Here is a 27,957-nt window from a genome sequence, read left to right as displayed (position 1 = left end):
GCTACAATTTTGAATAGAAAAATTCCTTTGTTGAGAACTAGGCACAGGATTAAATGAGCACCTCTGTTCACTGGCAAAGGAAGACAAGAGACGATTATCATGCTACATCACATATTTGCCAACAAATGAGGTCACACACTGCTGTATTATGCACTTTATTGGATGTAAGAGCTGCCAATCTGGATTTCCTTTAATACATGTTACACATTAGCAGTAGCAGTAGGAACCCGCTCTGCAGATTTCTCAGTTTAGACATGTTTAGTTCTGGCTTAATCTGAAGGTTTGGTTAAGATGATGTAAGAGAGTGTGTGCTTTTCCTCATATATGTGAGTTATTATATGCATAAGAACAAGCAGCAATTGTTTTAGGTGCATTTATTGTTGGGTTGCATGTGAGTGTGTGTGTGTGTGTGTGCTATAGTATTTGCAATGTGAAGTCAGCATTTCAGCTCCATACGTGTCCAGAGTAATGATACAAAAGCTGATGAATATTTGTTACATTATTTAGATATGAATGTCTGAGTAAATCTCTACATGTCCAGATACGATATGACTACAATATTAAAAGAAACAAGAATTTTAAGATCCCATTGCTTAAATTAAAATAAAATACAATGAATAAATAATATATTATTTATTTACCTACTTGTGTTTATTTGCATTGAGGTCCTGAAAATTTGGGAGAAAATTTTATTGTAATGGTTATGAAAATAATGTCACAATGCAATTGCTTAGTTGCAACTCTTAAACCCCAATATAGGCTTTATTTGTTAAATATCTTTTGATTTTGGGGTAAAATATGACTGGATATGTTCTCTCCCAGTGACATTCATTATTGCAAATCATATACGTCTATTTACTGTAAGCTTTCAATTAATATAGTCAGAAGATCATGTTGTCTTAGTAAGTAATAGTAATATGAGTTCCTTATGGTATTATTGGGGACTGGTATAAGTCATAAACAGTGACTTAAACAGTACTCTGTTACCCATATTCATCAAACAATATTGGTATTATAGAATATGACATCTTAATATAGCACACAAACTCTCTCACACTTTCAAACACAGACACACCCACTCATTTAGTTTACATAACTTGACATAACTTTACTTGAACAGTCCCAGGACAGCTATCCACACTTAAAAGTCTGTAAGATAAGAGGTCATTCACATATCACATGTACTCAAAAAGGTTTAGAGGTTACGAAATCCCTCCAAGGTGGGACTGCCCACGCGCGTGTGTGTGTGTGTGTGTGTGTGAGAGAGAGTGTGTGTGTTTCTGTGTGAGTGTGTGCATATTTCGTACAATTATAACATATGTATTTATAATAATTGTAGCCTCATCAATACTTCTCCCTTTTTGAGAACCTCAAGGATGGCCATCTTTACGAACAGTTTAAATGCTGTACGTTTTGATATGGCTCACTTTAGGAGAGATATGTCATCCGAGAAATCTCCAGCGCCCAGAGGATGAAGGCAGCGCGTAAAACGCCACTGGCAGACCATGAGGCACAGAGGCAGCATAAATAGGGCACAGATGCCCGCCATAATGTAGGCGATGGTCATTAATGTGGACTCGTCGGTCTGAGGGACGTTGTAGCCACAGTCCTCGAGGTCCACACCGTGGAACGGTCCCTCCACGGAGGCCGTACGGAACTCATCGTGGACTAGAGAAGGAAAAACAACATAGACGGAAACATGAACAAACACAGAATAAGAAAAAGAAGTGGGGTTCTCATTCATCTCAATGATGATCTCATAAAATCCGTATTACTGTAATATTCTGTGTGGTGGTGCAATGTGTCTTTTTTAAACTTTGCATTGCATTACGTTTTTTTGTTGTTGTTTGCATTGCAGTATTAAGAATTAACAAACCCTATTTACCTTAATGTAATATGACTGTATTTATTACTGGTGTTTTGCAGATGAAACACAACATTAATTCCATTGATTGGTTAATCATTTCTAATACAGTGGCCTCCCAAAGTACTGGGGTGTCCAGACAGAAATGTTTAGAAAAGTTTGCGAATTAACTCTTGCTCCGCCAGCGTTTAAAAAAGGGAAAAAAATCACAGCCAAATCCTGCAATATTTTGTATTGTAATGAATATCTGAATATGCAATATATCAAAAGAAAAAAAACTTTTATTCTAGTTTGATGCATTCTTTTTTTTTTTTTTTTTCAACACTTGAATGTGGGTAAGTTACATTTAAAAAAGCATTTTGAACAAAAAGCTGAGACAATCAGGTGTGCCCCCCCAAAGACTACAACTTGCATAAGCAATGCCTTTATCGCTTGTTTCTGCCCCTTTTTGTCTGTGTTTTGTAGGGGTGGGAATCTTAAGGCACTTAACGATTCGATCCGATTCTGGGAGAAACGATCCGATTCCCAAAACGATTCTTAACATACATTTTTGGAAACTAATTATCCTGCTGTGCAAATACATGAACTTTACCTTTTAACCAAAATTGAAGCTAATATGTGTTTTGTTTTTAGTTAGAATATCTGTTTGATAGTACTGCCATATTAAAAATGATTATGAAGATTTCTTTCAATACTTTTATTTTATTAACAAAGTTATATTCAAGATGATCAAGCTCTAAATGAAACATGGTAAGCCATACAATTGCAAAGAACAATCATTAAGAATAATCAGTTCTTAATTTACAACTAAGTGTGACAATTTTTCAGTTTCTTTAGAACATTTTAACAAAAAATGTCTTTAAAGCAAAAAAAAGTTTACTTTGGTTAGAGCCACAAAAAAATCTTTAAAACATAGACTAATGCAGAAGAAAAACAACTTTAGCGCTCGCTGATGAGGCCAAATTCAGTGTGTGCGCATAACATCTCACATGAGAAAACCTGCCGAGCTGCAACAGTCATGAGAGACATTTAACCAATCACTCACCAAAACGAAGTCTTTGTTCAGAATTTTCCATTCGTTTGAAACATTGTGCAGTAGTTCAGCAATATTTGATAAGTCATTCCAAAAATGATGCGACGGATGTTGGTAGGTTTATGTCCCGGCCACCGCATCGGAGACACAGGAGTGTTATTAAGCATTAATGGCAAGGAAAGCGCCGTATAGCCTACTTGACCAGCACTTCGTTATTTTGGCTCAGAATTTCGTTTGTTGGAAATATGAACTTAATTTAGAAGTGCTTTTGAAATTAAAAACTTTGCATTTAATAAGCAAAATAAATTTTTGAAATGGAGAGGCAGCCGCAGCGAGCGCAGACACAGAGCAGCCAGAGAAATGGAGGAGCAACTGCTGTAAGGCGTTTGAGCAAAACTGCGTAAAAACTGCATAAAACATATGGGTGTTGAACCCTCTCACCGGGAAAAGTGTCCCCATGGGTGCGACGCCCCTGAGCAGGTCATAGTTTGTCCATTTTATCTTAAACAAAGCCAATTCACCAGCAGACGAGCGTTCGCCTATCAACGGGTTGTTCTGTTTGGCCGGTGACAGTGGTGAAGTGGCCGTTTGAATTGAACACAGAATCCATTCTGAATTTTTGAGAATCGATTCTGAATCGTTGGATAACGAATCGCGATGCATAGACCTTTTCTCCCACCCCTAGTGTTTTGATTGGGAGATTCTGTATTCTTTCAGAAGATGCATAGTGGCGCCCCCTAGCGTATAACAGTAAAAGCCATACAATTCTGTCAATGTCGGGGAAAGAGTTAAACAGTCCTGAAGCAGCCGATTGAGGTGTTCAGGAGGATCACTAGAAACGTCCAAGCATGCAATTCTGGATTACGCCATGTTTAGAAATGTCTGATTGTCATTGAAGCTGCAATAAATCACACGTCTCATCTCAAAACAAATGCTGCTTGAGTTTTTCTCAAAAATAACTTCATTTTTCTGAGCCATTTTTCACTTGTCTTTTTATAAAATACTTAAAATACAGAATTAACAAAATTGTTTGAGTTTCCCAGAGAAAATGCTCTCTCACCGTGACATGTGCTAACAGCAAAGCCGATGCGTTTGTGTTCTCGGTCAAACACCACGTAGAAGCCCTCCATGATGACGGCACCCATTACTGTACCAGTGCTCGACTGGGACACAGCGAATTTATAACAGTCCTCCTGTGCCGAGGCAACGTCCTCCACCGGCCTCAGGTACTGCTGCAGAGACCCCAGAGAGACAGGCATCAGCTACACACACACTACAGATGATAAAACTGATAAATGATTGTCTAGACAGCAAGATGATTATGTGAAGCCGATAATGTCAGCATGGTCAGACCTCAGTGTATCACTACTTGTATGTATGTTTGGACCTGCTGCTGTATGTGTGTAGCTTCAAGAGAGCAACTGTTCATCTGTGTTGTTCTTTTGTCTTGATGTTTTTTATTGAATCCATAAATCCATATTTATATACCATTTAATCATTTACTTCTTGCTCTTGACAAGATTGCTATTGCCACTTTTTCTGCAGAGTTTAGCTCCAACCTTCAACCTCAAATTCAAGATTCAAGATTCAAGATTCAAGAGTTTTATTTGTCACATACACAGTTATATACACAATATACAACTGGCAGTGAAATGTAAACAGGTCCGCTCCATGGACAGTGCAAATAACAGTTACAAGAACACAAGGGAAATTAAATAGAAATAGAATAAAATTAGAATAAAAAGTATTAACTTAAGTAGAGTTATAAATAAATCAAGTAAGATAAAAATAGGAAATAAGATAAAAATAAAAAAATAAAATAAAAATATAAAATACAAAGTAAGTGGATATGATAAGTGAGATAAACTGTAGACTTAAAAATAAGTGGTTAACATAAAATATATATATATATATTTATATATAGAGAAGTATGATGTGCATGCAATAGGTATAATTGCAAATCGGAGTATAATGTGCAAACAGGAGTATGATGTGCAAACAGGTTTATTACAGGTTGTTACACAGTAACAATAGGAACGTAAAGTGCAGTGCAATGGCAGTATGTGAATGTTAATGTTTAAACTGGATGTTTATGCGTGTGCGGGGTGAAGTGAAGTCACGTGACTGAGTTCAGGAGTCTGATGGCCTGGGGGAAGAAACTCCTCCTGAGTCTTTCAGTCTTTGCCATCAGGCTACGGAAGCGCTTACCAGATGGCAGCAGGGTGAAGTGAGAGTTTGCAGGGTGATTTATGTCTCTGATGATTTTGGTAGCTCTACCTCTGCAGCGTTTGGTGTAGATGTCCTGCAGAGACGGGAGAGCTGAGCCTGAGATGCGCTCGGATAAGCGCACCACTCTTTGCAGGGCTTTGCAGTCGTGACTGGTGCTGTTCCCGTACCACGCTGTGATGCACTGAGTCAGGACACTTTCTATCGCCCCTCGATAGAAAGTTTTCAGGATGGCTGGTGAAACCCTGAATTTCCTCAGCTGGCGCAGGTGGTACAGTCTTTGCCTGGCTTTTTTCACCTGTGTCTGGATGTGTGTAGTCCAGGTCAGATCCTCGGAGATGTTCACACCCAGGTATTTGAAGCTGCTCACTCTCTCTACCGGTGTCCCGCTGATCATGAGAGGGGAGTATGACCGATGCTGTCTCTTCCTGAAGTCCACAATCAGTTCTTTGGTCTTGTTAACATTCAGAGAGAGACAGTTGTCCTGGCACCATGATGTCAGTTGCTCCACTTCGTCCAAGTATGCCGTCTCATTGTTGTTGGAGATGAGACCCAGGACAACAGTATCATCAGCAAACTTGATGATCGAGGTGGAGCTGTGTGTGGACAAACAGTCATGGGTGTAGAGAGAGTAGAGCAGGGGACTCAGCACACAGCCCTGTGGAGCTCCAACACTCAGGGTGATGGAGGTGGAGGTGAACTGGCCTACTCTCACCGCCTGGGGTCTGCCAGTGAGGAAATCTTCAATCCAGAGGCAGAGAGAAGAATTCAGGCCTAGATCCAGGAGTTTGTGTGTTAGCTTAATGGGAACTATGGTGTTAAAGGCTGAGCTATAGTCAATAAATAGCAGCCTGACATAGTTCCCACTTTTGCTGTCGATGTGAGTGAGGCAGGAGTGAAGGACGTGAGAAATGGCATCTTCAGTCGATCTATTGGGACGATAGGCAAACTGAAGAGGGTCCAAAGTGTCAGGAATGGAGGAGCAAATGTTGTTTTTAATGAGTCTCTCAAAGACCTTCATGACTAAAGATGTGAGAGCCACTGGACGATAGTCATTTAGGCAAGAGGGTTTACTGATCTTAGGTACAGGGATGATGGAGGATCGTTTGAAGGAGGTGGGGACAACAGATGTAGCAAGGGACTCGTTAAATATGGATGTAAAGAGCCCTGCGAGCTGATCAGCACAGGACCGCAGAACACGACCTGAAATACCATCCGGCCCAGCAGCTTTCCTGACATCCACACGTTTGAGTGCCCTCCGAACCTCGTCCTCCGAGACAGAGATCACGTGACTGTTGCTGCTCTGAGGGACTCTCTCTGACGCGTCACTCGCCGGAGTCGCGCTGCCGCGATTACCATCAAAGTGAGCGTAGAAAGAGTTTAACTCGTTCACCAGCAACGGATCAGCTCTCACCTCTGCAGAGGATTTAGTTCCAAAAGCACAGATGGTCCTCAGTCCCTGCCACATCCGCCGGGAGTCGTTGAGTTGGAAATGAGATTCCACTCTGTCTTTATAGCGGAGTTTTGCGGCTTTAACGGCGCGCCGGAGGGCGTAACATGAAGCTTTGTACTCCCTCATATCCCCCGTTAGGAGACCGGCATTGTAAGCGGTAGTGCGCGAGTTTACTGCAGTGCGAATTGAACTGTCCACCCACGGTTTCTGATTAGGGAAGGACGTTATAGTTATTGTTTGTGTGGCTTGCTCTGTCAGTGTGTTAATAAAGCAGAGCGCCACTTCTGTGAACTCGCTGACGTCTTCAGAACTCGCGCGGAACATGTCCCAGTCGACGTCATCAAGAGCTGCCTGTAGCGTGATCTCTGAATGGGATGACCAGCGTTTGACTTCCCTCCTCACCGGGGGCTCTTGAACGAGCCTTTGTTTATATTCCGGTGTGAGGAAAATGGCGGCATGGTCCGATTTGCCAAAAGCTGGCTGTGACCGAGCTTTGTAGGCGTTCTTAAACGGAGAGTAGCAATGATCCAGTGTGTTTGCTCCTCGTGTGGGACAGGAGACATGCTGGTGAAAGTTTGGCAATACTTTCTTTAGGTTTGCTTTGTTAAAATCACCCGCGACGATGAAAGCAGCGTCGGGGTGTTTGTTTATGAAGCCGCTGGTCACATCATGGAGGGCAGATAAAGCCAGCCCCGTGTCTGCCTGTGGTGGAATATAAACGGCAGTGGCGATGACCGAGGAAAACTCCCTCGGCAGGTAGAAAGGCCGGCACATGATAGTTAAATGTTCCAAGTGAGGCGAGCAGGATCGCGAAAGAATGGAGATGTTCCTAGGATCGCACCATTTCTTGTTTATCATGAAACACACTCCACCGCCTTTAGATTTCCCGGCCTCGGCTGTTCTGTCCATCCGAAAAACAGAGAAGTTCTCGGACGGCGTCACGGCTGTATCCGGGACCGCTGGCGTGAGCCATGTTTCGGACAGACAATAGATGTTGCAGTCTCTCATGTCCCGTTGAAAACTTATCCTGGCTCTAAGATCGTCCATCTTATTCTCCAAGGATTGGACATTTGCGAGCAAAATGCTCGGGAGAGGAGGACTGAATGCTCTTTTTCTCAGTCTGTTGCGGATCCCAGCGCGTTTCCCGCTGTGTTTTTTGAATCTTCGCCGTCGACTCGAGTGGCCATTGTTCAACTCGGCGTCCCGGCGAATCTCAGATGGAAGATTGGAGAAAGTGTCCTGAAACAGGTCAGTGTAGCGGTAACCAAATTCCAGAAGTGTTTTGCTGTCGTAACAGATCAAAGCAGATGATCCGTTGGAAAAAATAGAGAGTAAAAGAGAGTAGAATAATAAATAAAAGCAAAGTCTTAGCGGAGCGACCTGAACGGCGACCGAACACGGCGGCGCCATCTCATGTCTATGACAGGTAAATTCACCTGTCAATGACTTTCTAGTGACCCTGAAGACCTTGATTACTTTTATTAGCTAAACTCTTCGGGAAAGTGGACCTCCCCTGTTGAAAAAAAAACAGCATATGCTAGTTAGATATGTTTTGAAGCATGGCAGCTGGTTTGAGCTGGTTTAAGCTGGTCAAGTGCTGGTCCTAAGAAACCAGCTAGTTGTGGATAGCTCCAGCTCAGGATCAGCTTTAACCAGCTCATGACCAACTAAGGACCAGCATAAACCAGCTGCCATGCTTCAAAACATACCTAACCAGCATATGCTGGTTTTTCAACAGGGTCAAGAGCCAGAGTTGAGAAATCCTGGTGTAATCATATGATTGTGCGGTTTCAAGGGAAATTTGTTTCCACAATTCAAAATATCTTGAGGTCAGTAACTCACCACATGTGTATATTACATTAACATATATAAAATGATCCAACAACTCCACAAGGTTTAGTGGTTGTAGCTACAATGAGTGAATTGCACTGAAATGTGGGATACAGTATCCCATGCATTGCGATTTGCACATTTTAACAAAAGTGTCAAACTCCCCTTTTGAAGGGCCACAGTTCTGTAGAGTGTAGCTTTAACCATGGCTCTACCATTGGAAGAAGTGTAACGGCCAACTTTGATCACATGTTCCTTGATGACCAATCACATTACAGCCTTGATGTCATTGAATTTCTTTCAGTTGTGCGTCAGTCAATCACTGTTTACGGATAACATAGAAATGAATGAGAAGTGCTGAATCGTGGTTTGAATCGTACCAGTTGCAAAATTGACTGACTTTTCTTATGAAAAAAATTTTTTTCAGTGTAAACTCTAAAAATAGATCAATTCAAAATGAATGTTTAAGAGCAAACAAGCAGATTAGCCGATTGGCTCTCGATACATTAAATAAGCTTTTTCTCTTTGCTAACCTTGGAGGCTTGCCTGTATAATATTACGCTAAGCCACATTGAGCGGTTGGGTTTGGAAAATGGATGGATGAATGATTCACCGTCGGGCACCACCTTCTGGTCAGATGCGAAATTCATTCGTCTGTCACAGTGCATTAAGGGTATAGAGTGCCGAAGTTATGACGTCACTTTGTAGGCCAAAACCTTAGTTAAAACCTGCTTGTGATTTTTAAAAACTTTATTGTGTCTTAAAAACGGTGCTTGCTAACAAGTTGCTAAAAGGGACTACATCCTTTGGCGGGGACTTTAGACCTCATCGTGACAAACAGGAAATCTCTCACTAGCCCGCATTTCAGCCTCACTTATGAAGAACTTATGTGGCGAAGTTGGATGCTTGAACATTTTGAGTTTACTCGCTTCATACGCGTGTGACATTCACTTCACAACAGACACGAATTCTCCTCATAGGAGGGGCTTCTGCCAGCGGCTCGTCTCATTGAGAAATGGCTGACATGGGCTGTGTTTACACGTCTTTTTGTGTTAAAATCTACTGTTAATGTGTGACAAAACATAGACTTTTCAGTTGATAATGTAGTTGTTTAAAGCTCAAATCTGTGGTTTATTTATAAGAAGAGTGCCTATTTTAACATTTTATCTGGTGTTTTCGGAGTTGTGAGCTCCAGTGGGTCAGCGGCGCTCCGCGCTTGTTTACCCGGCGAGAGCAGCCTTTCCTCGGCCAGTCCTTCAGCCGTCTGCCGCTGGCTCTGATGTCTCTGTGGTGTCTCCAGCTATGATTCGTCTTGTGTTGATCTAACGGCCCATATTTGCTCTCATGGATCTATAATTTGTTCCCTGGCAAATCGTTTAGGCTGAGGGCAAAGAGAAGTTTCATTACTTTATTTTTAGGTAATAACTGTACGTTACCATTGCAAGTTAGCTGACTAGCACTAACTTTGAATGTTTGACTGAATTGTTTGCTTTATTTAATGTATAGCTTATTATACCTTTTACTTATACTTTTGTATTATTGATCATACATAAACTTGCATTTAACAAAAAGAGACTGGGTTGTGTTTCATGTCATGTTATTATCACAGTGATAATCATATTGTCTGAAAAAACATTAACAAAAGATAAATCTCAGAGAGGCACACATCAACAAAATTAGTTTCTAAAATTTTTGGAAAAAACGAGTGGGCAATATTTCTCATGAAAAAGTGGATAAGTATTCATACACAGCGCAGATCATAATGAGCGAGCGTGTTTTTTAAATAAAGTTTGAGGAAGCTTGATGATGACGTTGATCCGTGACCATGGTGTGCTGTAGTCCGTTTATAGCCTACCGTTAGCATTTTATATCTGACGGCTTTATTTAGGCTTCAAAATGTATACATTTTGTACCGCATGCTTTCAGAGCACCAGATGACTGCACAGTACGTTCTGCAGTAGTATGAGAGTAGGGCTAGTGTGACAGTTTGGTAGGCACAACACAAAGCAGAGCTTAAATGGATAGTCAGCCCAAAAATCTAATTTAGGACTCACCCTAGGAAAAACAGTCATACTGGGTGAATGATGAGAGAATTATTTCTTTTTGGGTGAACTATCCCTTCAACTGTTGCCGCATGAATACAGACTATGTAGAGACTGATAATCAATTTGATCATTCTGACCCATATTTCATCTTGGTTATCTTTATGTATGGGTTAAGGTGAGGCCAGTTATCACCCAGCAGCCTGTAATATCAGCATGCCATTCTGAAAGTTATCATAGCCACAGAATGAAGAAAGCTAACTGATGGTACCTGTGGCAGGATGGAGATACGGAAGGACTGGTTTCTATTTTCACTCATTAGGTAGAGAGAAATGACAGGGAAGATATGCCAGGGCGTGGTGCCCGCCTGCCAACACACCAGCTGCTCCCCCAGCCAAAAACCTGAGGGAAACTGTTCAGTCTGTGGAGACAAAAATCCAATAGTGAGAGAAATCAGAAAACGTTTAGCATGTTTAAGAATGAGACAGAGCGTGATATGAACCGACCGATGAAGCCGCTTCAATGGCCTTCACAGCAGCCTGGAACACTTTACGAGGGAGACGCAGGTTTGTAGTGCCGCTGTCCACGATACTCTTATCATAGTTATACTGAGAGACAGAGAGAAAGAGAGAGAGAGAGAGAGAGAGAGAGAGAGAGAGAGAGAGAGAGAGAGAGAGAGAGAGAGAGAGAGAGAGAGAGAGAGAGAGAGAGAGAGAGAGAGAGAGAGAGAGAGAGAGAGAGAGAGAGAGAGAGAGAGAGAGACAGTAAGAATGTATGCTTTTAGCAATGGCTAGTTTGTAAGTAATGGGTAGACTGGGAGAGTACAAGAGAAAATGCATACAATGTTTCTTCAAATGCAGTTTTGGCATTTAGGAAAAAGCTCCCTTAAAATGCACTACTAACAAGGTCCAACAGTGGGCACTCCTCTGTCTCGCTAATGATAATTTCATAGGCAGTGTTAGAGCCCTGCATTTCTGCATGAGTAAAGCAAGCCAACACGCAAACTGCCATTAAGTAAAACTGAAAATAAGCTAAGTCTTAGATGCTCAAAAACACAACCATCTTCATTAAAACTAATGAGACTAAAGGCTCTTACCAGTGTTTAGGTCGCTCGTTCTCATATTGCAGTCTTTGATGTTGAAATGAGCTGATGAATAAAATGCTCATATCTGTTGCTTTCGTTGACATGAACTCCGTTAAATGTGCATATAGCGCGGGGATTGAAGATCAGATTTATAACCATTTCGCGGAGAGGTGTAAGGTAAGACAACCTGCATGTTTTTTTTTTTTTTATTTGTTTAGCCCGTTTCGTTTGCGTGCGCCGTTGCGATCTGCCGGCCTCATCTTGTCAAAAATGCCTTTTTACTGTGATGGTGGTGATAGTAGGCTAAACGTTTAAACAACGCTTTAGGTGTTTTATATGGATTTTATAAGCAAGACAAGTCAAGTGTTGATTTCAGAGGCTAAAGCGTTGGGTTAACTCATTGTCGGCCGCTTGGTCGTCACTTTAAAGAACAAAAACTTGCTTCAAACATTTTTCTAAATTAACTTATTAAAGACACAAAACGAAATATAACTACTTTGACATTAAAAACAAAACTGAACTATTTTAATGGCTGTAACTAATACAGCTGCAACTAAAAAACACAGGCTCCAGTCGGACTCCTCGTTTTGAGGCCCGTGCAGGGCTCTAGCTAGTGTTACGCATCCAAAATACAATTAGTACAAGAGAAAATGCATACAATGTTTCTGTCAATGTGTTATGCATCCAAAATACTATGAAATAATATTTTTTACTTTTTATTTTTCTCTTGATCATAGATGGCACAAAATCTAATTTAAACACATTTGACAAATGGCTACACTATTTTTAATTTTGTCATTTTGCATCTGAATATCAGCATTTGTGAGATTTAGTCAGTGGAAACAGTTAATTGATCTAATTTTCTGCCTCTGGAAAACAGTGATCTCTGACTTTACATTATGTTGAATATCAAAGTTTTTTTGTGGACACATTTTTTCAAAGGGATTTGTGGACACATTAATGTTGTTGTTTTTTAGATTTGTGGAGTATAAAGTATAGTTTTTATTTTAAAATGAAAATTAGACCCATGTGGTAAGATTGGCCACCAGAATTGGCAAAGTGTTATTATCTTTAAATGTAATACTTATTGTAATCCATGGGGTTATAATTCAATAATTCCATGAAATAGACATGCATTTCAGGCATCTTCGCTGTTCATTAAAACCTAATAATTGAGTCAAATCATTCAATTTAAATTCTTAATGTTGATATGACATGTATGAAATTCATTTGCCTCTATATAAGTTATAAAATAAATTACAAAGTGCAAATAAACCACCTTGTTGGCAGATGCTATTTACACAAACGCCGCCCACAAATATCTGTTTGAGCCAGACGAAATGACAAAAGAAACCTGATAACAGGATCAGTGTCGTGGAGAGTAAAGCAGGTGGTGCTAGCTTTTGATGATTGAATCTGCCTTTTTCTGAATTCATTGTTTTCTCTTTTCCCATTGGCTATCAGCTCAGAGAGGCGTTTGTTATGATCAAAACACAGATGGAGTAGATGGAGTCCATCAACACCCCCAAAGCTTCACAGTCCTATAGCTCGTCCTGGGTCGACATTTCATTCAGTAACATTAGGCAGTCGCATCGCAATATAATTCATATTTTCATGTTTTAAGGCTGTTGAGACAAGGGTAAAGCAATAAAATCTATTCATTAAAGGCGTGTGAAACAAAAGAAAAACAGGAGGTTTAAATAGGTTTTAATGTTTAAATGTGACTTTCATATAAGAAAAAGAAAGAGACGTGCTTGAAGATACTGGAAATGTGTTTGTGTGTGCTTGGTTTTCACAGTAGAAAAAAACAGAAGACTTGTTCTCACTTCTTTACAGTCCATATTGAGATCCTGTCCGTTAACCTCAATGCGCACGATGATGACCTCATAATACCACTCTCGTCTGATTGGTGTGTACCACAGCTCCCCAACATATAAGGACGGGTCTATTCCCCCAATGATCTGGAAAGAATAAAGACAATCTGTGAATCAACTAATCCTTTTTATAGTATGTCAGTGAATTTGTTTTGTTGCACATTACATATAGCTTTATAACAACATGTTAAGTGTGTGATGCAAAGATAGCACTTTTGTTCCTCACACAGAACTATACTCACCTAAAGGATTATTAGGAACACACACTAATACTGTGTTTGACCCCCTTTCGCCTTCAGAACTGCCTTAATTCTACGTGGCATTGATTCAACAAGGTGCTGCAAGCATTCTTTAGAAATGTTGGCCCATATTGATAGGAGAGCATCTTGCAGTTGATGGAGATTTGTGGGATGCACATCCAGGGCACGAAGCTCCCGTTCCACCACATCCCAAAGATGCTCTATTGGGTTGAGATCTGGTGACTGTGGGGGCCATTTTAGTTCAGTGAACTCATTGTCATGTTCAAGAAACCAATTTGAAATGTTTGGAGCTTTGTGACGGTGCATTATCCTGCTGGAAGTAGCCATCAGAGGATGGGGACATGGTGGTCATAAAGGGATGGGCATGGTCAGAAACAATGCTCAGGTAGGCCGTGGCATTTAAACGATGCCCAATTGGCACTAAGGGGCCTAAAGTGTGCCAAGAAAACATCCCCCACACCATTACACCACCACCACCAGCCTGCACAGTGGTAACAAGGCATGATGGATCCATGTTCTCATTCTGTTTACGCCAAATTCTGACTCTACCATCTGAATGTCTCAACAGAAATCGAGACTCATCAGACCAGGCAACATTTTTCCGGTCTTCAACTGTCCAATTTTGATGAGCTCTTGCAAATTGTAGCCTCTTTTTCCTATTTGTAGTGGAGATGAGTGGTTCCCGCTGGGGTCTTCTGCTGTTGTAGCCCATCTGCCTCAAGGTTGTGTGTGTTGTGGCTTCACAAATGCTTTGCTGCATACCTCGGTTGTAACGAGTGGTTATTTCAGTCAAAGTTGCTCTTCTATCAGCTTGAATCAGTCGGCCCATTCTCCTCTGACCTCGAGCATCAACAAGGCATTTTCGCCCACAGGACTGCCGCATACTGGATGTTTTTCCCTTTTCACACCATTAGTAAACCCTAGAAATGGTTGTGCGTGAAAATCCCAGTAACTGAGCAGATTGTGAAATACTCAGACCGGCCCGTCTGGCACCAACAACCATGCCACGCTCAAAATTGCTTAAATCACCTTTCTTTCCCATTCCGACATTCAGTTTGGAGTTCAGGAGATTGTCTTGACCAGGACCACACCCCTAAATGCATTGAAGCAACTGCCATGTGATTGGTTGGTTAGGTAATAGCATTAATGAGAAATTGAACAGGTGTTCCTAATAATCCTTTAGGTGAGTGTATACTATATCACACAAATCATATAGACTATTTTTATGACGTATCCTTGTCCTTTATTCGGATCTTGGCAGTCTCATTTGATTCAGAGCACCTGGAACAATACACCAAACATCTCCTTTCGTTTCCCATAGAGGAAAGACAGTAATTTAGAGTAAATGATAGAATTTCAGTTTGGGGTCAATTAATTGAAATGGTCTACTTCTTTTTGTCCTGTTCTATCTTCACTGCGGCTCTCACCATACTGCCCCCTACAGTGGAGCTGCCGGCGCTGTAGTTCTGGGTGAATCCTGCTCCACAAAGCTGAAGAGAAAACATGTCTGGGACACTGGTCTGCCTCAACAGAGAGTCGAAGAACGGCTCTAGCATCTCATCCGGCTGAAAGACGGAAAACCTGATTAGAAGAGGCTCTTCATTTAAAGGGTTAGTTCACCCAAAAATGAAAATTAGCCCATGATTTACTCACCCTCAAGCCATCCTAGGTGTATATGACTTTCTTCTTTCAGACGAACACAATCAGAGTTATAATAAAAATGTCCTGGCTAATCCAAGCTTTATAATGGCAGTGAATGGGAGCCCAAAAAAGTGCATCCATCCATCATAAACGTACTCCACTTTAAATTTTGGGCTGCTATTCACTGCCATTATAAAGCTTGGAAACGTCAGGATATTTATTATTATAACTCTGGTTGTATTGGTCTGAAAGAAGAATGTCATATACACCAAGAATGACTTGAGGGCGAGTAAATCATGGGGGCATTATCATTTTCGGGTGAACTATCCCTTTCATTTAAGCATTGTGAAGTTATAACAGCACAGGCACCCATGTTACAGAAACACTGCAGGAACCGACCCTTGCGATCTCGGCATAGGCCAGTCCGAGTATTCCCTCCCAGTTGGATCCATTGATGAAGAAGCGGTCAGACTGGGTGATGGCAGCGATGTTGGCCCTCAGAGACACATTGGGCCCGTGAGGAATTGACACCAGATCAGTGCCCAGCTCTCCCTCCCACCGGCCCTGTGTGTACGGCACATACACACCACGACCCAGATCTCTGTACGATGACGAACTATCAACACAAACAGAAAAATGTCTGTTAGTCTTCATATGTCATGACACATTTGTGTGTGATTAGTTGCTAGTACTCACAGAGAGCGATGGTAATATCTGTGGAGGAACGGGTGAGCGGCGGCACCCACTGCAAAGTTACTGCTGCCCGTGTCAACCAAGATGTTCAACTGAAACACAAAGGGATTTGATCTGAGATTAACTGAAGACTGGGCTCAACAGTGTTGGGAGAGTGACTTTTAAAATTAATGCATTCGAATATTGCATTACGCCATAAAAAAAAGTAATATTATGCAACATTACATTACATTCGCATTACTTTTTCTCAACTGGACTGGGCTTGCTTGTTTGTTTTTTAAATAAAATAAAGTTATATTTTTGGCAAATGTAAAGGCCCTTTTACACCAAAAGTTAAATGAGTAAGGCTGAAGGAAATGCAGATTCACGCCTGTACAGTAGAGGGCGCAGCTCAAACAAACTGCCATTCTGGATTCAGAAGAACAGGACGCAGAAGATGAAAGTTCAAGGGCCCTATTTTAACGATCTGAGCGCATCGTCATGAACGAGGAAAATGCACTTGGCTCATGGTCCAAAAGTGTTGTACCTCGTCTCTTAATGAGTCATGGGTGTGTTTTGGGCATAACGTGCAATAAACCAATCAGAGTCTCATCTCCCATTCCCCTTAAAAGTCAGTTGTGCTCGCACCATAGAGGCAGAGCGACACGCGTCATTATCTGAAAACCACACCCAACGGGGGGGGGGACAATCTAATGTTCTCCATTGACTTTGTATTGCGTGAAGCGCCTCCTTGTCATTTCGGACTTAAAACAAAAAACTAAAGAATGTCTAAAAGCTGATATGTGACAGGGTGTACAGCAAACAAGCTAAACAAAACCCAGAACCAAAACCCCAGAAGTTTTTCTAAGCTGTTGACCCAAAAAACGAGAATTTAAGGAGACAAAAGTGGAAACAGGCAATTGAGACAGAGCGCTAAACGTTATTACACTGAGATCTACACCCACTGGAGGGGAACGTCATCAGAGACAGGAAATATCATATATAAAACTGACATTTGGATATTTGACTTAACGGTGACAAAATGTTTAATGCACACTGAGTGTCAGGATCGCCAAATGTACCCTTTCTTTCTGCTGATGCTTCACGTCTAATTGCCTGTCTTCACTTTTGTCTCCTTAAACTCTCGTTTTTTTGGGTCAACAGCTTATAAAAACTTGCTTCTGTGTTTTTTAGCTTGTTTGCTGTACACCCTGTCACATATCAGCTTTTAGACAGTGTTCTGTTTTTTGTTATAAGTCCGAAATGACAAGGATGCAGCTTCACGCAATACAAAGTCAATGGAGAGCGTTGGATTGTTTTTCCCCCCGGTGTGGGTGTGGCCTAAACACGCTCTGTCTCTATGGTGGATTCGCTCTTTACATGGATGAATTTGTGAGTGGAAAGATTGAATGCTTCTCCAGAGTGGAATCCTTTATTTTTTTATATTTAGACATGTTCGTTTGCTGCTGCGCATCCCTGTGTGTGTAATAAGCAGAGTGTATGTGCGTTGTGCACCGCCTATAGGCTCATATTACTAACACACCCTTTAAATAACAGATGCGTGAACAGATGCGCCAGTGCATTTGATATTCAAACAACGTGGCGCTGGACGGGAAAATGAGAACTGTGCCGGGCTGAAACTAGCAAAAAACACTTGCGTCCCACCTGGCGTCGCATTGCGCCGGGTGTATGATAGAGCCCCAACACTCTCGTCACATGATCACATGACAATGTCACATGACAGTTGGATCATCGAAGATCAGCAGACATTGGTTAATAAAGTGAAATTATTAACGTATATTTGTTATTTAACATATGTCATTAATGCTGGTTTGCGTAATATTCTGAGTTTGCATTTCATTGTTTTTATCATAGACTGTAAAAAAAAGCTGGACGACATACCTGATCTCCACAAGCTGTCATTAATGATTATCCTAAGTATTTATAAATGATATTAATTTAAAATACGCATAGTAAGAAAACAAATTAGTGTGTAATAAAACCAATTGACACTTGGGGCCCTATTTTAACGATCTGAAACGCAAGTGTCAAAGCGCGAAGCGCAAGTAACTTTGTGGGCGGGTCTCGGCGCTGTTGCTATTTTCCCGGCGGGATAAATGGCTCTTGCGCCCGGCGCATATCTAAAATGGGTTGGTCTGAAGTAGCTTCAATATTCATAGGTGTGGTTTGGGCGTAACGTGAATAAACCAATCCGAGCGTCATCCAACATTCCCTGTAAAAGCAGGTGCGCAAGTTCCATTATGGATTGCTATTATTATGGCGTATTTACCAGGCGCACGCCAGGAGCGGTTCACAGCCGAGGAGACTGATGTGCTTGTAAGAGCAGTGAAAGACAGAGAAGTGAAGTTGTAATGTTGTACATTATGGTAAAGGTGATTTCACAGTCTTTTTTTTTCAGTCTTTCAGTTTTTTCAGTTTTTCAGTCGATTTTTTTTCCTGGTTCTTGACGGACAAACCAATTTGTCAGATGTCCTTATATAGTACATATATGTCTTGCCACTATTGGGCAAACAGGTCTTATCCTTAATTATTACAATTAGCCTGAATCATTTGTAAGCTAGATTTATGCCTATTTTTTCACATCTTCGTGGCACACCACAATGATTTCCGTCATCTCATGTGTTAATATTTTTTTAGTGTAACAATTTATGATTTGCAAAAATAACTGTTGCATCTGTGTAGATTACATGAGCAAAGTGTATGCGCGTTGTGCACGCTATACATTATGGTCAAGCATGCGCCCTTAAAATAGCATAATGAACAACGCGCAACGCGCCACTGACTTTAGACTAGGTTTTTTCTGGTCAGTGGCGCAATTGTTTAATGGAACAGCAAAATAGCACCAGGGATTGTTTGCGCCGGAACACGCCTCCTTTTTTGCGCTGAACCGCCCAGGGAGCGCAAGTTCATTCACTAGTTTAGCGACGTGCTTCTGTGGAGGGAAAAGCGCGCTTTGCGCGGGTGCAAAATAGGATGACACATGCGTCGGTGTACAAAGTCAATTGCGCTGGGTGCAAGATAGGGCCCTTGGTGTGGAGTGTGAGCGTGAAGTGTAGCTGCGGAATCAATGTCCTGCCCACACTCCCTTCAGAATCGGTTAGTACAGTTTACTACAGAACATCTCTTTATGTGAAATGAACAGTTATGGAAATGTAGAGATTAAAGTTAATGCTTCAATCTCCTCCCATAAAATCCTGAAAAAGTCAGTTTGTGCCCCAGTGACTACTTCACTCAGAGAAGCTGTCAATCATGACGTCACACTCCTGTTTTTATAGCATCAAATAACGAACTAAAACCAAACTTATTTAATAAAACGAACACTTGAACTTAGCCTAAAATGTCAGAAACCATCCAATTTTTTTTTTATTTGAAGTGTAATTTGATTTAGTTTAGTTTGTCTCACGTCCCATTAGATTTCATGGAGGGGGCGGGGTTTATGAGCTATACTGTATCCAGCCACCTGGAGGCGATCGAGACGCTTTGGCTTCACTTTTCAGGACTCATGTGGCACACTTGGTTTTTATTAATTTTGAGGAATAAGAATCTGCTTTTGTGCAAGTGAGATGAGAAAATGCCTGCTTTACTCAGCGCACACAACATCTCCAGTAAAGGTGTTCTGGATACTTGTCTCTGATATCCTGAGGTGTCATTATAAAATGTTGTGTAGAAACCGTCCATCCTTTCTGAAAAGTGCGTACATGTGATTTAGAGAATGTACGCAAAAAATATATGCGTACCTAAAAACATAAATGGTTTCAGATCTCTGCCTAGTAAACACTGCCTAATTAATGTCATTAACGTATAAAAGAGCAGCAGTCAACATCCAATTCCTTTACATTTCCTTCAAATAATCTACATTTCCAAATACCTGCAATAGACTCTCTGCCACAAGGAAAAGTGTGAACATCTGCTCAGACCCTGAGCCAGGGGCGCGGGAAGATGTTTTAGGTTGGGGGTGCTGTGTTTTTTTTGGGAGGGGGTGGGGGGGTGGGGTTCGTAATGCAATGGACTGTGGGCTACATTAAACGTCATACACAAGAAAAGAGCCTGCACAGTGACAGGAAATACAAATTGACGCAAAAAACCTGCCTACCTACCAGAGCATGTGAGCAAAGCAAAGCGAGCTTCACTCATGAACCACTCACCGCCGGTAAAATGACGTGCGCTCAAATCCCGCTCCGATATGAGATATTTCTCTGTTGCCTACTATACTTGTAGCCAGTGTTGGGTAAGTTACTCTAAAAAAGTCATGAATTACTAGTTACTAATTACATCTTCAATAGTGTAATTAGATTAGCCTACTGTAGCTACAAATTACTCTCTCCAAAGAGTATTTAATTACTTATTACTAATTAGGCTACTTCCCAAATCTCTATCAACCTCGACTAGTTAAGCGATTCAAGGATGAAACGGTTCTTTTAATTCATTAAAATAAATAATATAAAATCAATCAATTATTCTGACCAAAGTAGTACAAATGTTAGAAGGATACATAAAATGTGCATTTTAAAGTTAGACTTTAAATGTTGATGTTAATTCCATTATTGTATTATATATAATTGTATTTAGTATTTAGTTAAATTACATCAGAAGTAACTAAATTACAGAAAAAATAAGAGTAGGCTAATCCCTTTACTTTTTCAAGGGAAAAGTAATTAAATTACAGTAACTAATTACTTAGTAACTAGTTACACCCAACACTGCTTGTACCCATTAAAACATGTATTTAGTTTCAGTTTAAATATTATAATGTAATTTTTTTTATTAAATGTACGTTGAAAAGTGAACAGGGCACATAAGATGCATAATATATATGTCAGAAGATGGGGGTCTTCAATAAGTTCAATAACACTGCAATAAGCTTTGTTTTGTTGAAAGCCTTTGAATTTCATTTTGTATAAATTTTATCTTAATTTTAATAAATATTTTATCAACCAAATTGCCCGGATTTAATAAATAATAAGCAAATAGCCTATAAAACAGACAATGACATGGAGGCCGCGGCGCAGCGTGAACAACGGCTTAAATGAACAACTACTAGAAAAAAAAAAAAAAAACTTTAGTCAGGGGCAGCCCTAACTATTTCAGATAGCCTATATTTGATCCAGCATGTCAGAAAGGGAGTTCTGGGTTGAGCGAGTGTTGCTGAGCGGAATGAGCTTCAGAAATGAACGGAATCTCCAGAAAGGCGTTTGATCTCCACTGGAGGAAATATTACCGCTCTTTCTACGCACACACAGCAACGGTCACAATATGACCTCATGTATGTTTTAAAAACATAATTCAACATATAAATAATACTTTTTAATGGGCCACTTAAAATGTTTATTACAAATAAATGATTCAATTCTAAAAATGAATAAATGTAAATGAACAAAAATGTGCATTGCATTTGTAATCCTTTGAAACCAGGGGGTGCTGCAGCCCCCCCAGCACCCCCACTTCCCGCGCCCCTGCCCTGAGCACTTTTCCACGCCAAAGACCGGTTTTAAAAATATGAACGTTAGCGTGCATTTTAGCACACTCTACGTACAAATCTGTGCATACGCACGATGTATAAATGATCTAGATATGAACTCTAGATGTGGCTCAGGTCTTTCAGCTGACTATTGCTGTGTTGTGAAATGTTTCTGACCTTGTGGGTGTTCGTGAAGGGGTATTTAAGAATGAGATATATAATCGATCGGCCTCCTGCACGCCCCCAGTGACTGGCTGGCAGCCTGCCTCTCAGCGTCAGACTCACTGATGGAGCACAATGTGATACACACCGAGGGAGAGCGAGACAGAGAGACAGACAGACAGGACAGTGCAGGACGGGGGGTGGGAAACCTGAGAAGAAGAAAGAGCTGCATAACACACCATCAGTCACTCTGTGCTCAGCTTTGGCTAATCGCGGTTTTTCAATGGCTGATGATGACAGCAGGGTGACTGATGACATATTATATTGATAAAACATATTGACGACCACTTCTCTACAGAATACTACTTTTTTGTAAAAATATCAAAGCCATGCATTCACAAATTTAGACTTTACGGAGTCGTCCCAAACACACATCTCTCCATATACATTCTATTAGACAAGCGTTTTAGATTCATCAGTGGTTTTGAATTGATAACGCAGTTGACCGTCTTACCCCTATTCCTCTCCGCAGCTCTTCATCGTTTCTCTAGTGTAGTAGGAATCGAGCTGACTCCTCATGTCATTGATTTGTCCTGTGGGCTTCCTGTTATTCTGCTCACTGAATCTGGCTTATGTGCATCCTTCCTCTCTGCGACCCGCTTCACCCCGTCTCTCTGCGCATGCCCTACACAGTGCTTCCTCTTCCTCAGACATTATGTGACCTTGTTGACCAGTAATGCTTTTGTGGCAATGGACAGTTGAAGATATTTTGTGTGCAAAAACTTGTTTTAAGCTTGTGTATGACGCATTAAACAGGGACACAGAAGATACTCTATCTAGAGTTCTCTATCATAACTCTGTCTGACCCACCGCTAGCCTAGCTTAGCACAAAGACTGGAAGTAAATGGCTCCAGCTAGCCTACTGCTCAATAAGTGTCAAAATAACACCAACATTTTCCTATTTACATGTGATGTGTATAGTTACATTGTGTACTAAGACCGACAGAAAATGAAAAGTTGCTATACACTCTAAAAAATGCAGGGCTAAAAACAACCCAAGTTGGGTTGAAAATGGACTAACCTCGCAACTGGGTTGTTTTAATCCAGCGATTGAGTTGTTTTAAGCAAACATTTAACCCAACCGCTGGGTTAAAATGACCCATTCACTGGGTTAAAACAACCCAATTGTTTTAAACCCAGCATTTTTTAGAGTTTATGTACTGGGCAATTTTTGCACTATTATTCTAAGGGAACAGTTTTCAACTAAAAACCGGATGTGTTTTTGCCGCTCATTTACAGGACAACAGCGTTTTGGCGGCCTGAAAACGCAAACTTTTGAAAACGGGTTTCAGGGTATGTTTACACGACAACGCTGTACTAAAAACAGAAAAGTTTTCCCTTTGTGTTATTCGTGAACAGAGGACAGCATCGTCAAAAATATCCCTGTTCACACAGATGAAAACGCTGTATTACTCATGGCCGGCCAGTAGTTGGCGATGTCACTTAAAGTCACTCACTAAAATTTCACTTGCCTTGCATTTTGGCAAGTGGGCATTTTGACATACCCCAAATAAAAGGGCTGCTACCCGCAAGTCTTTCTGAATATACACAATTCAAGACTCAGAATGTTGTTAATATGGAGATATATAGGCTCAAACATAAAAACAAAAATAAAAATATTAATAACATATTTTTAAATGTATAGCCTAAAGATATTATGTGAATGTAGCATAACAACTTATAACCACAACTAAAGTGAAGCCACTCACTAAAGAAACACTACATGCCTTTAAGGCCCCGATATACTCAAGGTGACGTTTTTTTTTCGTTCTACGCTTAGGGGTTCGAAATAAACACGACCAGCGAAATACTGTTAGTGAACATCCCGACACCGCCCACTCTGCTGAGAACGTGGATATGTTTGCATGAGCTCTGCAATTCGGCACTCTAGTAAAGTCACGTCACATTTATTTATATAGCACTTTATACAATAGATTGCTTAAAATCAATAGAAATCTATACAGCGGCTCTCCCGTGTGTTCAGGTTTTTGACGTCTGACCTCCACGGACTCAACACTAGAAATGAACCAGAAAAGGTTTCCATTAGGCCTGTCGCGATTGGTCGATACAATCGACTGCGTCGACGCTGTTAATTAGTCGACGTCACTTTGTTTAGTCGACTGGGTAAGTTGGGTACGATATGAAATTGTATTAGTACTGTTACTAAGAGCAGTATTTCTTCATTTGCATCGATGTGTGACAGCAGGAGTGAGGACGTGTGTGTGAGCTCTGCTTCCACGGTTCACTAAACAATGGAGGCAGAACAGTCAAATATATACGCGCAGCTCAGGAAAAAGAACGCAACAGAAAAGTGCGACCACACGCCTTTCATTCAGACAGATCCCGACCCCAGTTTCGCGGATTATTGGGTTTGAATGGTAAAAAATATGTAAAAATGCATGTCCTGGCGAGTATTCGTGTAAACACAGTCAGATATGTCTTTAGTGAACGTATACAGAGTTGAATGAGAAATCGAGTGTTACAATGAATTTGGTCTGTGCAGCTCTTAAAGGGCCGGACCTCATATTCTGTGTGAAGCAGGGCAGGAACACGCCGGACAAGTGAGTTTTTAGGGGTTTTTAACCCTAAAACAATGATAAAATAATGAATAGTAAGTTCTGTCATATTATTCAATTACTTTGACAGTTTTTTGCCATCGTATCGACTCAGTATCGGTATTGAGGTATTTTAGTCTGGTATCGTATCAAAGTCATAATTTTGGTATCGTGACAACACTATTCAATATAAAAAGTATTTGCTGATATTCTCTTTTTTTTTGTTATGTTGGTTTACAATTGTGTACCTTTTTACATTTTTACTCTTTTAGTTTTACATTTTGTCAAGGGCTTGTTTACATTTATACTTTTTTATAGTACACTACTGAAGGCCAACGTTGCATTTTTTTTAAGTAAAATTATTGAAAATTATTACGATAAATTAGTCGATAGATTAATCGATAAATTAGTCGATAGATTAATCGATATAAAAATAGTCGTTAGTGGCAGCCCTAGTTTCCACGTGAAAGAAGGCGGAGCCTCCGCGCACACCTACCTATTACGTAATCGCCACGGACCAAAGGCAGTACAAAGGTGTTGGCCAGCTGTAGCAAACTTTTTCGGGACGTTTCGAACTCCCAATACGAACTCCAAACAGGGCCTTTAGACTGAACTTGCACTTTGAAACACCTTCAAAAGGTCCCCAAAATGCTGTTGTCGTGTAATGAATGGCCAAAGCGCATTAAAAGCTTTCCGTTTTTTGGTTGAACATGTTGCGTAAACAGCCTCTCAAAGTGCACGTTTTTAAAAACAATACCGTTATCGTCTCAGTGTAAACTACAAAAAAGTGAATTCGACATGTGTATTAGGTGTTCAGTCTATAGGTGCTTAGTGTTTCTTTACAAAGCGACATCGCCATCTACTGGCCTGGCATGAGTAGTACAGCCTTTTTAGTCATTTCGCGGATCCGTATGAACGAGGATAGCTTTGACAGAGTTGTCGTCGGTAAAAACAAAAGGAAAACTTTTCCGTTTAGATCGTGTAAATGTACCCTAGTGTAGCAGGATAGGGCTGGAACTATGAAAAGTGAGCAGTGTCATACAGGCGTCCCTGTCTCAGCCTGTGCTCTGCACCACAGCTGTGGACAAAACCCATACACTTCACAAAACAGATTTCAATCCCACGGTCAGCGTTTAGACATTTAATCAATAGTCTAATATTTCCATAAAGCACAAAGATCTAAACGAACCAGGCCATGCATGAATGAATGATTACAAGCAGCTTACTACACAGTACATAGTGTAATGTGGCCTACTATTAACACAAAACAAACACCAGTAACTAGAATGTGACAAGTGTGCAAATCATAGATTGTATAGACTATTCAACTGTTGGGTGTTGGTATATCTCTATATCTCTTTTGTTGAACCACTTTTTATTGCACTAGTTCAGTAACAAATAAAGCAAAGTGTAAATATTCCTTCATTGATTAAAATATTTTCTTTCTAAGTAATATGTAATAGTTTACGTAAATGGGTTCCAAATTAGATACAGCCAAAAATGTTGAATTATATTATGGTTTATTTGGATACGTTTCTGTATTTCACTGTACATTATTGTGACAATTTCCACATTTAAGCCCACATTTTTAGCCTTGATAAATAAAACAAAGCACAATGTGAATAGATTGTGTTGTCTTGAATTGTTCCTGTCCATGAAAGAAAACATTCTGAGGAGAATACATCACAATTACAGTGAATGTTTTGTTGTACGGTGTTGTATTTGTTTTATTTGGATTCAGTCTCACCTTCTGAGGTGGGGTGCCCACGGCCATTTCGATGTAATACCCTTGTCCTGACTTTCCGCGAAGGTTGTCAATCATGTTTACAAAATTCATGGCACGGACTCCTCTGCGTGTCCTGGCGGCTCTGGAGGGGCCCCGGGGGGCCACGGGCTGTGAGAGGGGCCCCTGCTGCAGGGGGAACCGGAGCAACACTGAGCCCGAGCTGCCAACCGAGGAGGTGACCGGCAGAAGGGCCATAAATGACCACGAATACAGAAGCAGACGCGGAACTTTCATCTTCCCAGGCTATAAATCCCCTTAGTTTACTTTAGAACGCGTCGAGTGGCGGATCCGCGGGCTCTATTGCGGCGTCATAACGCACAGAGTGCCGACAACAGAATGCGCAAATTCCAAATCCCTGCAAAGCACTAAAGGACATTCGGGCTCGTGTTTATTATCCTCCGTTTTCTCCATCCTCCGCATTCACAACCAACGCCAACCATTCCCGTTTTCCACATTCTTCTGTCTTATTTATAAGAATTTTAATATGAAGATTCTGAGCTTGATGTCTATTGCAAAACCTCCCCGCATGCTCTTAAAACGAGACGCTCTTCTCTTTAGATAAACGCAGGAGAAGAGCAGGTGGGCGAGTTCTGCCGATGAATGTCTGCCATTGAGATGCGCTCGTCGTCGTGTCCAGAGCCTTCTTTTGCTCTTTGATCATTTGACGGCGCAAACCTCCATAATCCGCATCTATATGTCCTCAAAGAGCTCCTGCCTCCTCCTCCATCTTCCCTGCATCCGCACGCACTGTAGCGCTGTCCGATTCCTGAATTAATCATTAGGATGAATCGATTCTATTGAACGATTCGCGAAGCATTCGAATGAGAGCGGTTAAGGTTTGGCGTTAGGCCCACAAGCAACGCACATTTCACGCTAAATTAAGACAGATAGGCTACATTGATACTAAGCGAAATATTGCAATCCTGAGGTCTGATACGATGAATCGTTTTATTGAACCGGTTCATTGAGCGAATCGCCTGATCAAACCGATTCGCAAAGATGAATCAGACATCCCTTACACTAGCGCACTGAGCGGTTTCCAACACACACACACACACACACACACTGATGTCAAGCGCAAGAATGATGCATCATGGGTCTTGAAGTTTATTCATCATTATCCTAATGCGCTGTAAAGGCTTACATTGTGTCTTTGTTAATTGTTTACATTGCCTCACCATTCCTTCTTTCTTTCTTTCTTTCTTTCTTTCTTTCTTTCTTTCTTTCTTTCTTTCTTTCTTTCTTTCTTTCACTATCTATCTATCTATCTATCTATCTATCTATCTATCTATCTATCTATCTATCTATCTATCTATCTATCTATCTATCTATCTATCTATCTATCTATCTATCCATCCATCCATCCATCCATCCATTCATCCATCCATCCATCCATCTATCTATCGGACTATATCCATCCATCCATCCATCCATCCATCCATCCATCCATCCATCTATCTATCGGACTATATCCATCCATCCATCCATCCCTCCATCCATCCATCCATCCATCCATCCATCCATCCATCCATCCATCCATCCATCCATCATCTATCTATCTATCTATCTATCTATCTATCTATCTATCTATCTATCTATCCATCCATCCATCCATCCATCCATCCATCCATCCATCCATCCATCCATCCATCCATCCATCCATCCATCCATCCATCTATCTATCTATCTATCTATCTATCTATCTATCTATCTATCTATCTATCTATCCAATCATCCATCCATCCATCCATACATCCATCCATCTATCTCATTTTTATGATTCAGTTCTGCCTCAGCGCTCATCAATGTCGAAATGATGGCCAGACCAAAGAAGGCAGGCTAACCGTCATTAAAGATCAGTGTGAATTCAAACACTTTTAGTTTTTACAGTGAAAGAGTATGTGCGTGGCTAGATACAAGCTAAACATTTAACATT

At 40.9% G+C, this 27,957-nt stretch overlaps 1 protein-coding gene across 2 annotated transcripts; it reads right to left on the bottom strand.

Annotated features, from left to right (window-relative positions):
* Positions 1-141: 141 nt before the first annotated feature.
* On the bottom strand, positions 142-26,772 carry bace1 (beta-secretase 1). Of its 2 annotated transcripts, none has more exons than XM_079823164.1 (9): positions 25,983-26,772; positions 16,004-16,092; positions 15,707-15,923; positions 15,094-15,231; positions 13,359-13,493; positions 10,955-11,056; positions 10,720-10,869; positions 3,958-4,129; positions 142-1,668 (listed from the first exon to the last, which is right to left on the bottom strand). In XM_079823164.1, the coding sequence occupies exons 1-9, from the start codon at positions 26,253-26,255 to the stop codon at positions 1,424-1,426; spliced, it is 1,521 nt and encodes a 506-aa protein (XP_079679290.1). In that variant the 5' UTR covers positions 26,256-26,772; the 3' UTR covers positions 142-1,423. The 2 variants fall into 2 exon arrangements, with proteins under 2 accessions (XP_079679290.1, XP_079679291.1); XM_079823165.1 differs by lacking the exon at positions 25,983-26,772 and adding an exon at positions 22,135-22,256.
* Between the last annotated feature and the right edge of the window lie 1,185 nt (positions 26,773-27,957).

The sequence above is a fragment of the Gobio gobio genome, assembly GCF_949357685.1.
Source record: "Gobio gobio genome assembly, chromosome: 8".
Taxonomy (NCBI): domain Eukaryota; kingdom Metazoa; phylum Chordata; class Actinopteri; order Cypriniformes; family Gobionidae; genus Gobio; species Gobio gobio.
This window is presented reverse-complemented; position numbering and strand designations above follow the sequence as displayed.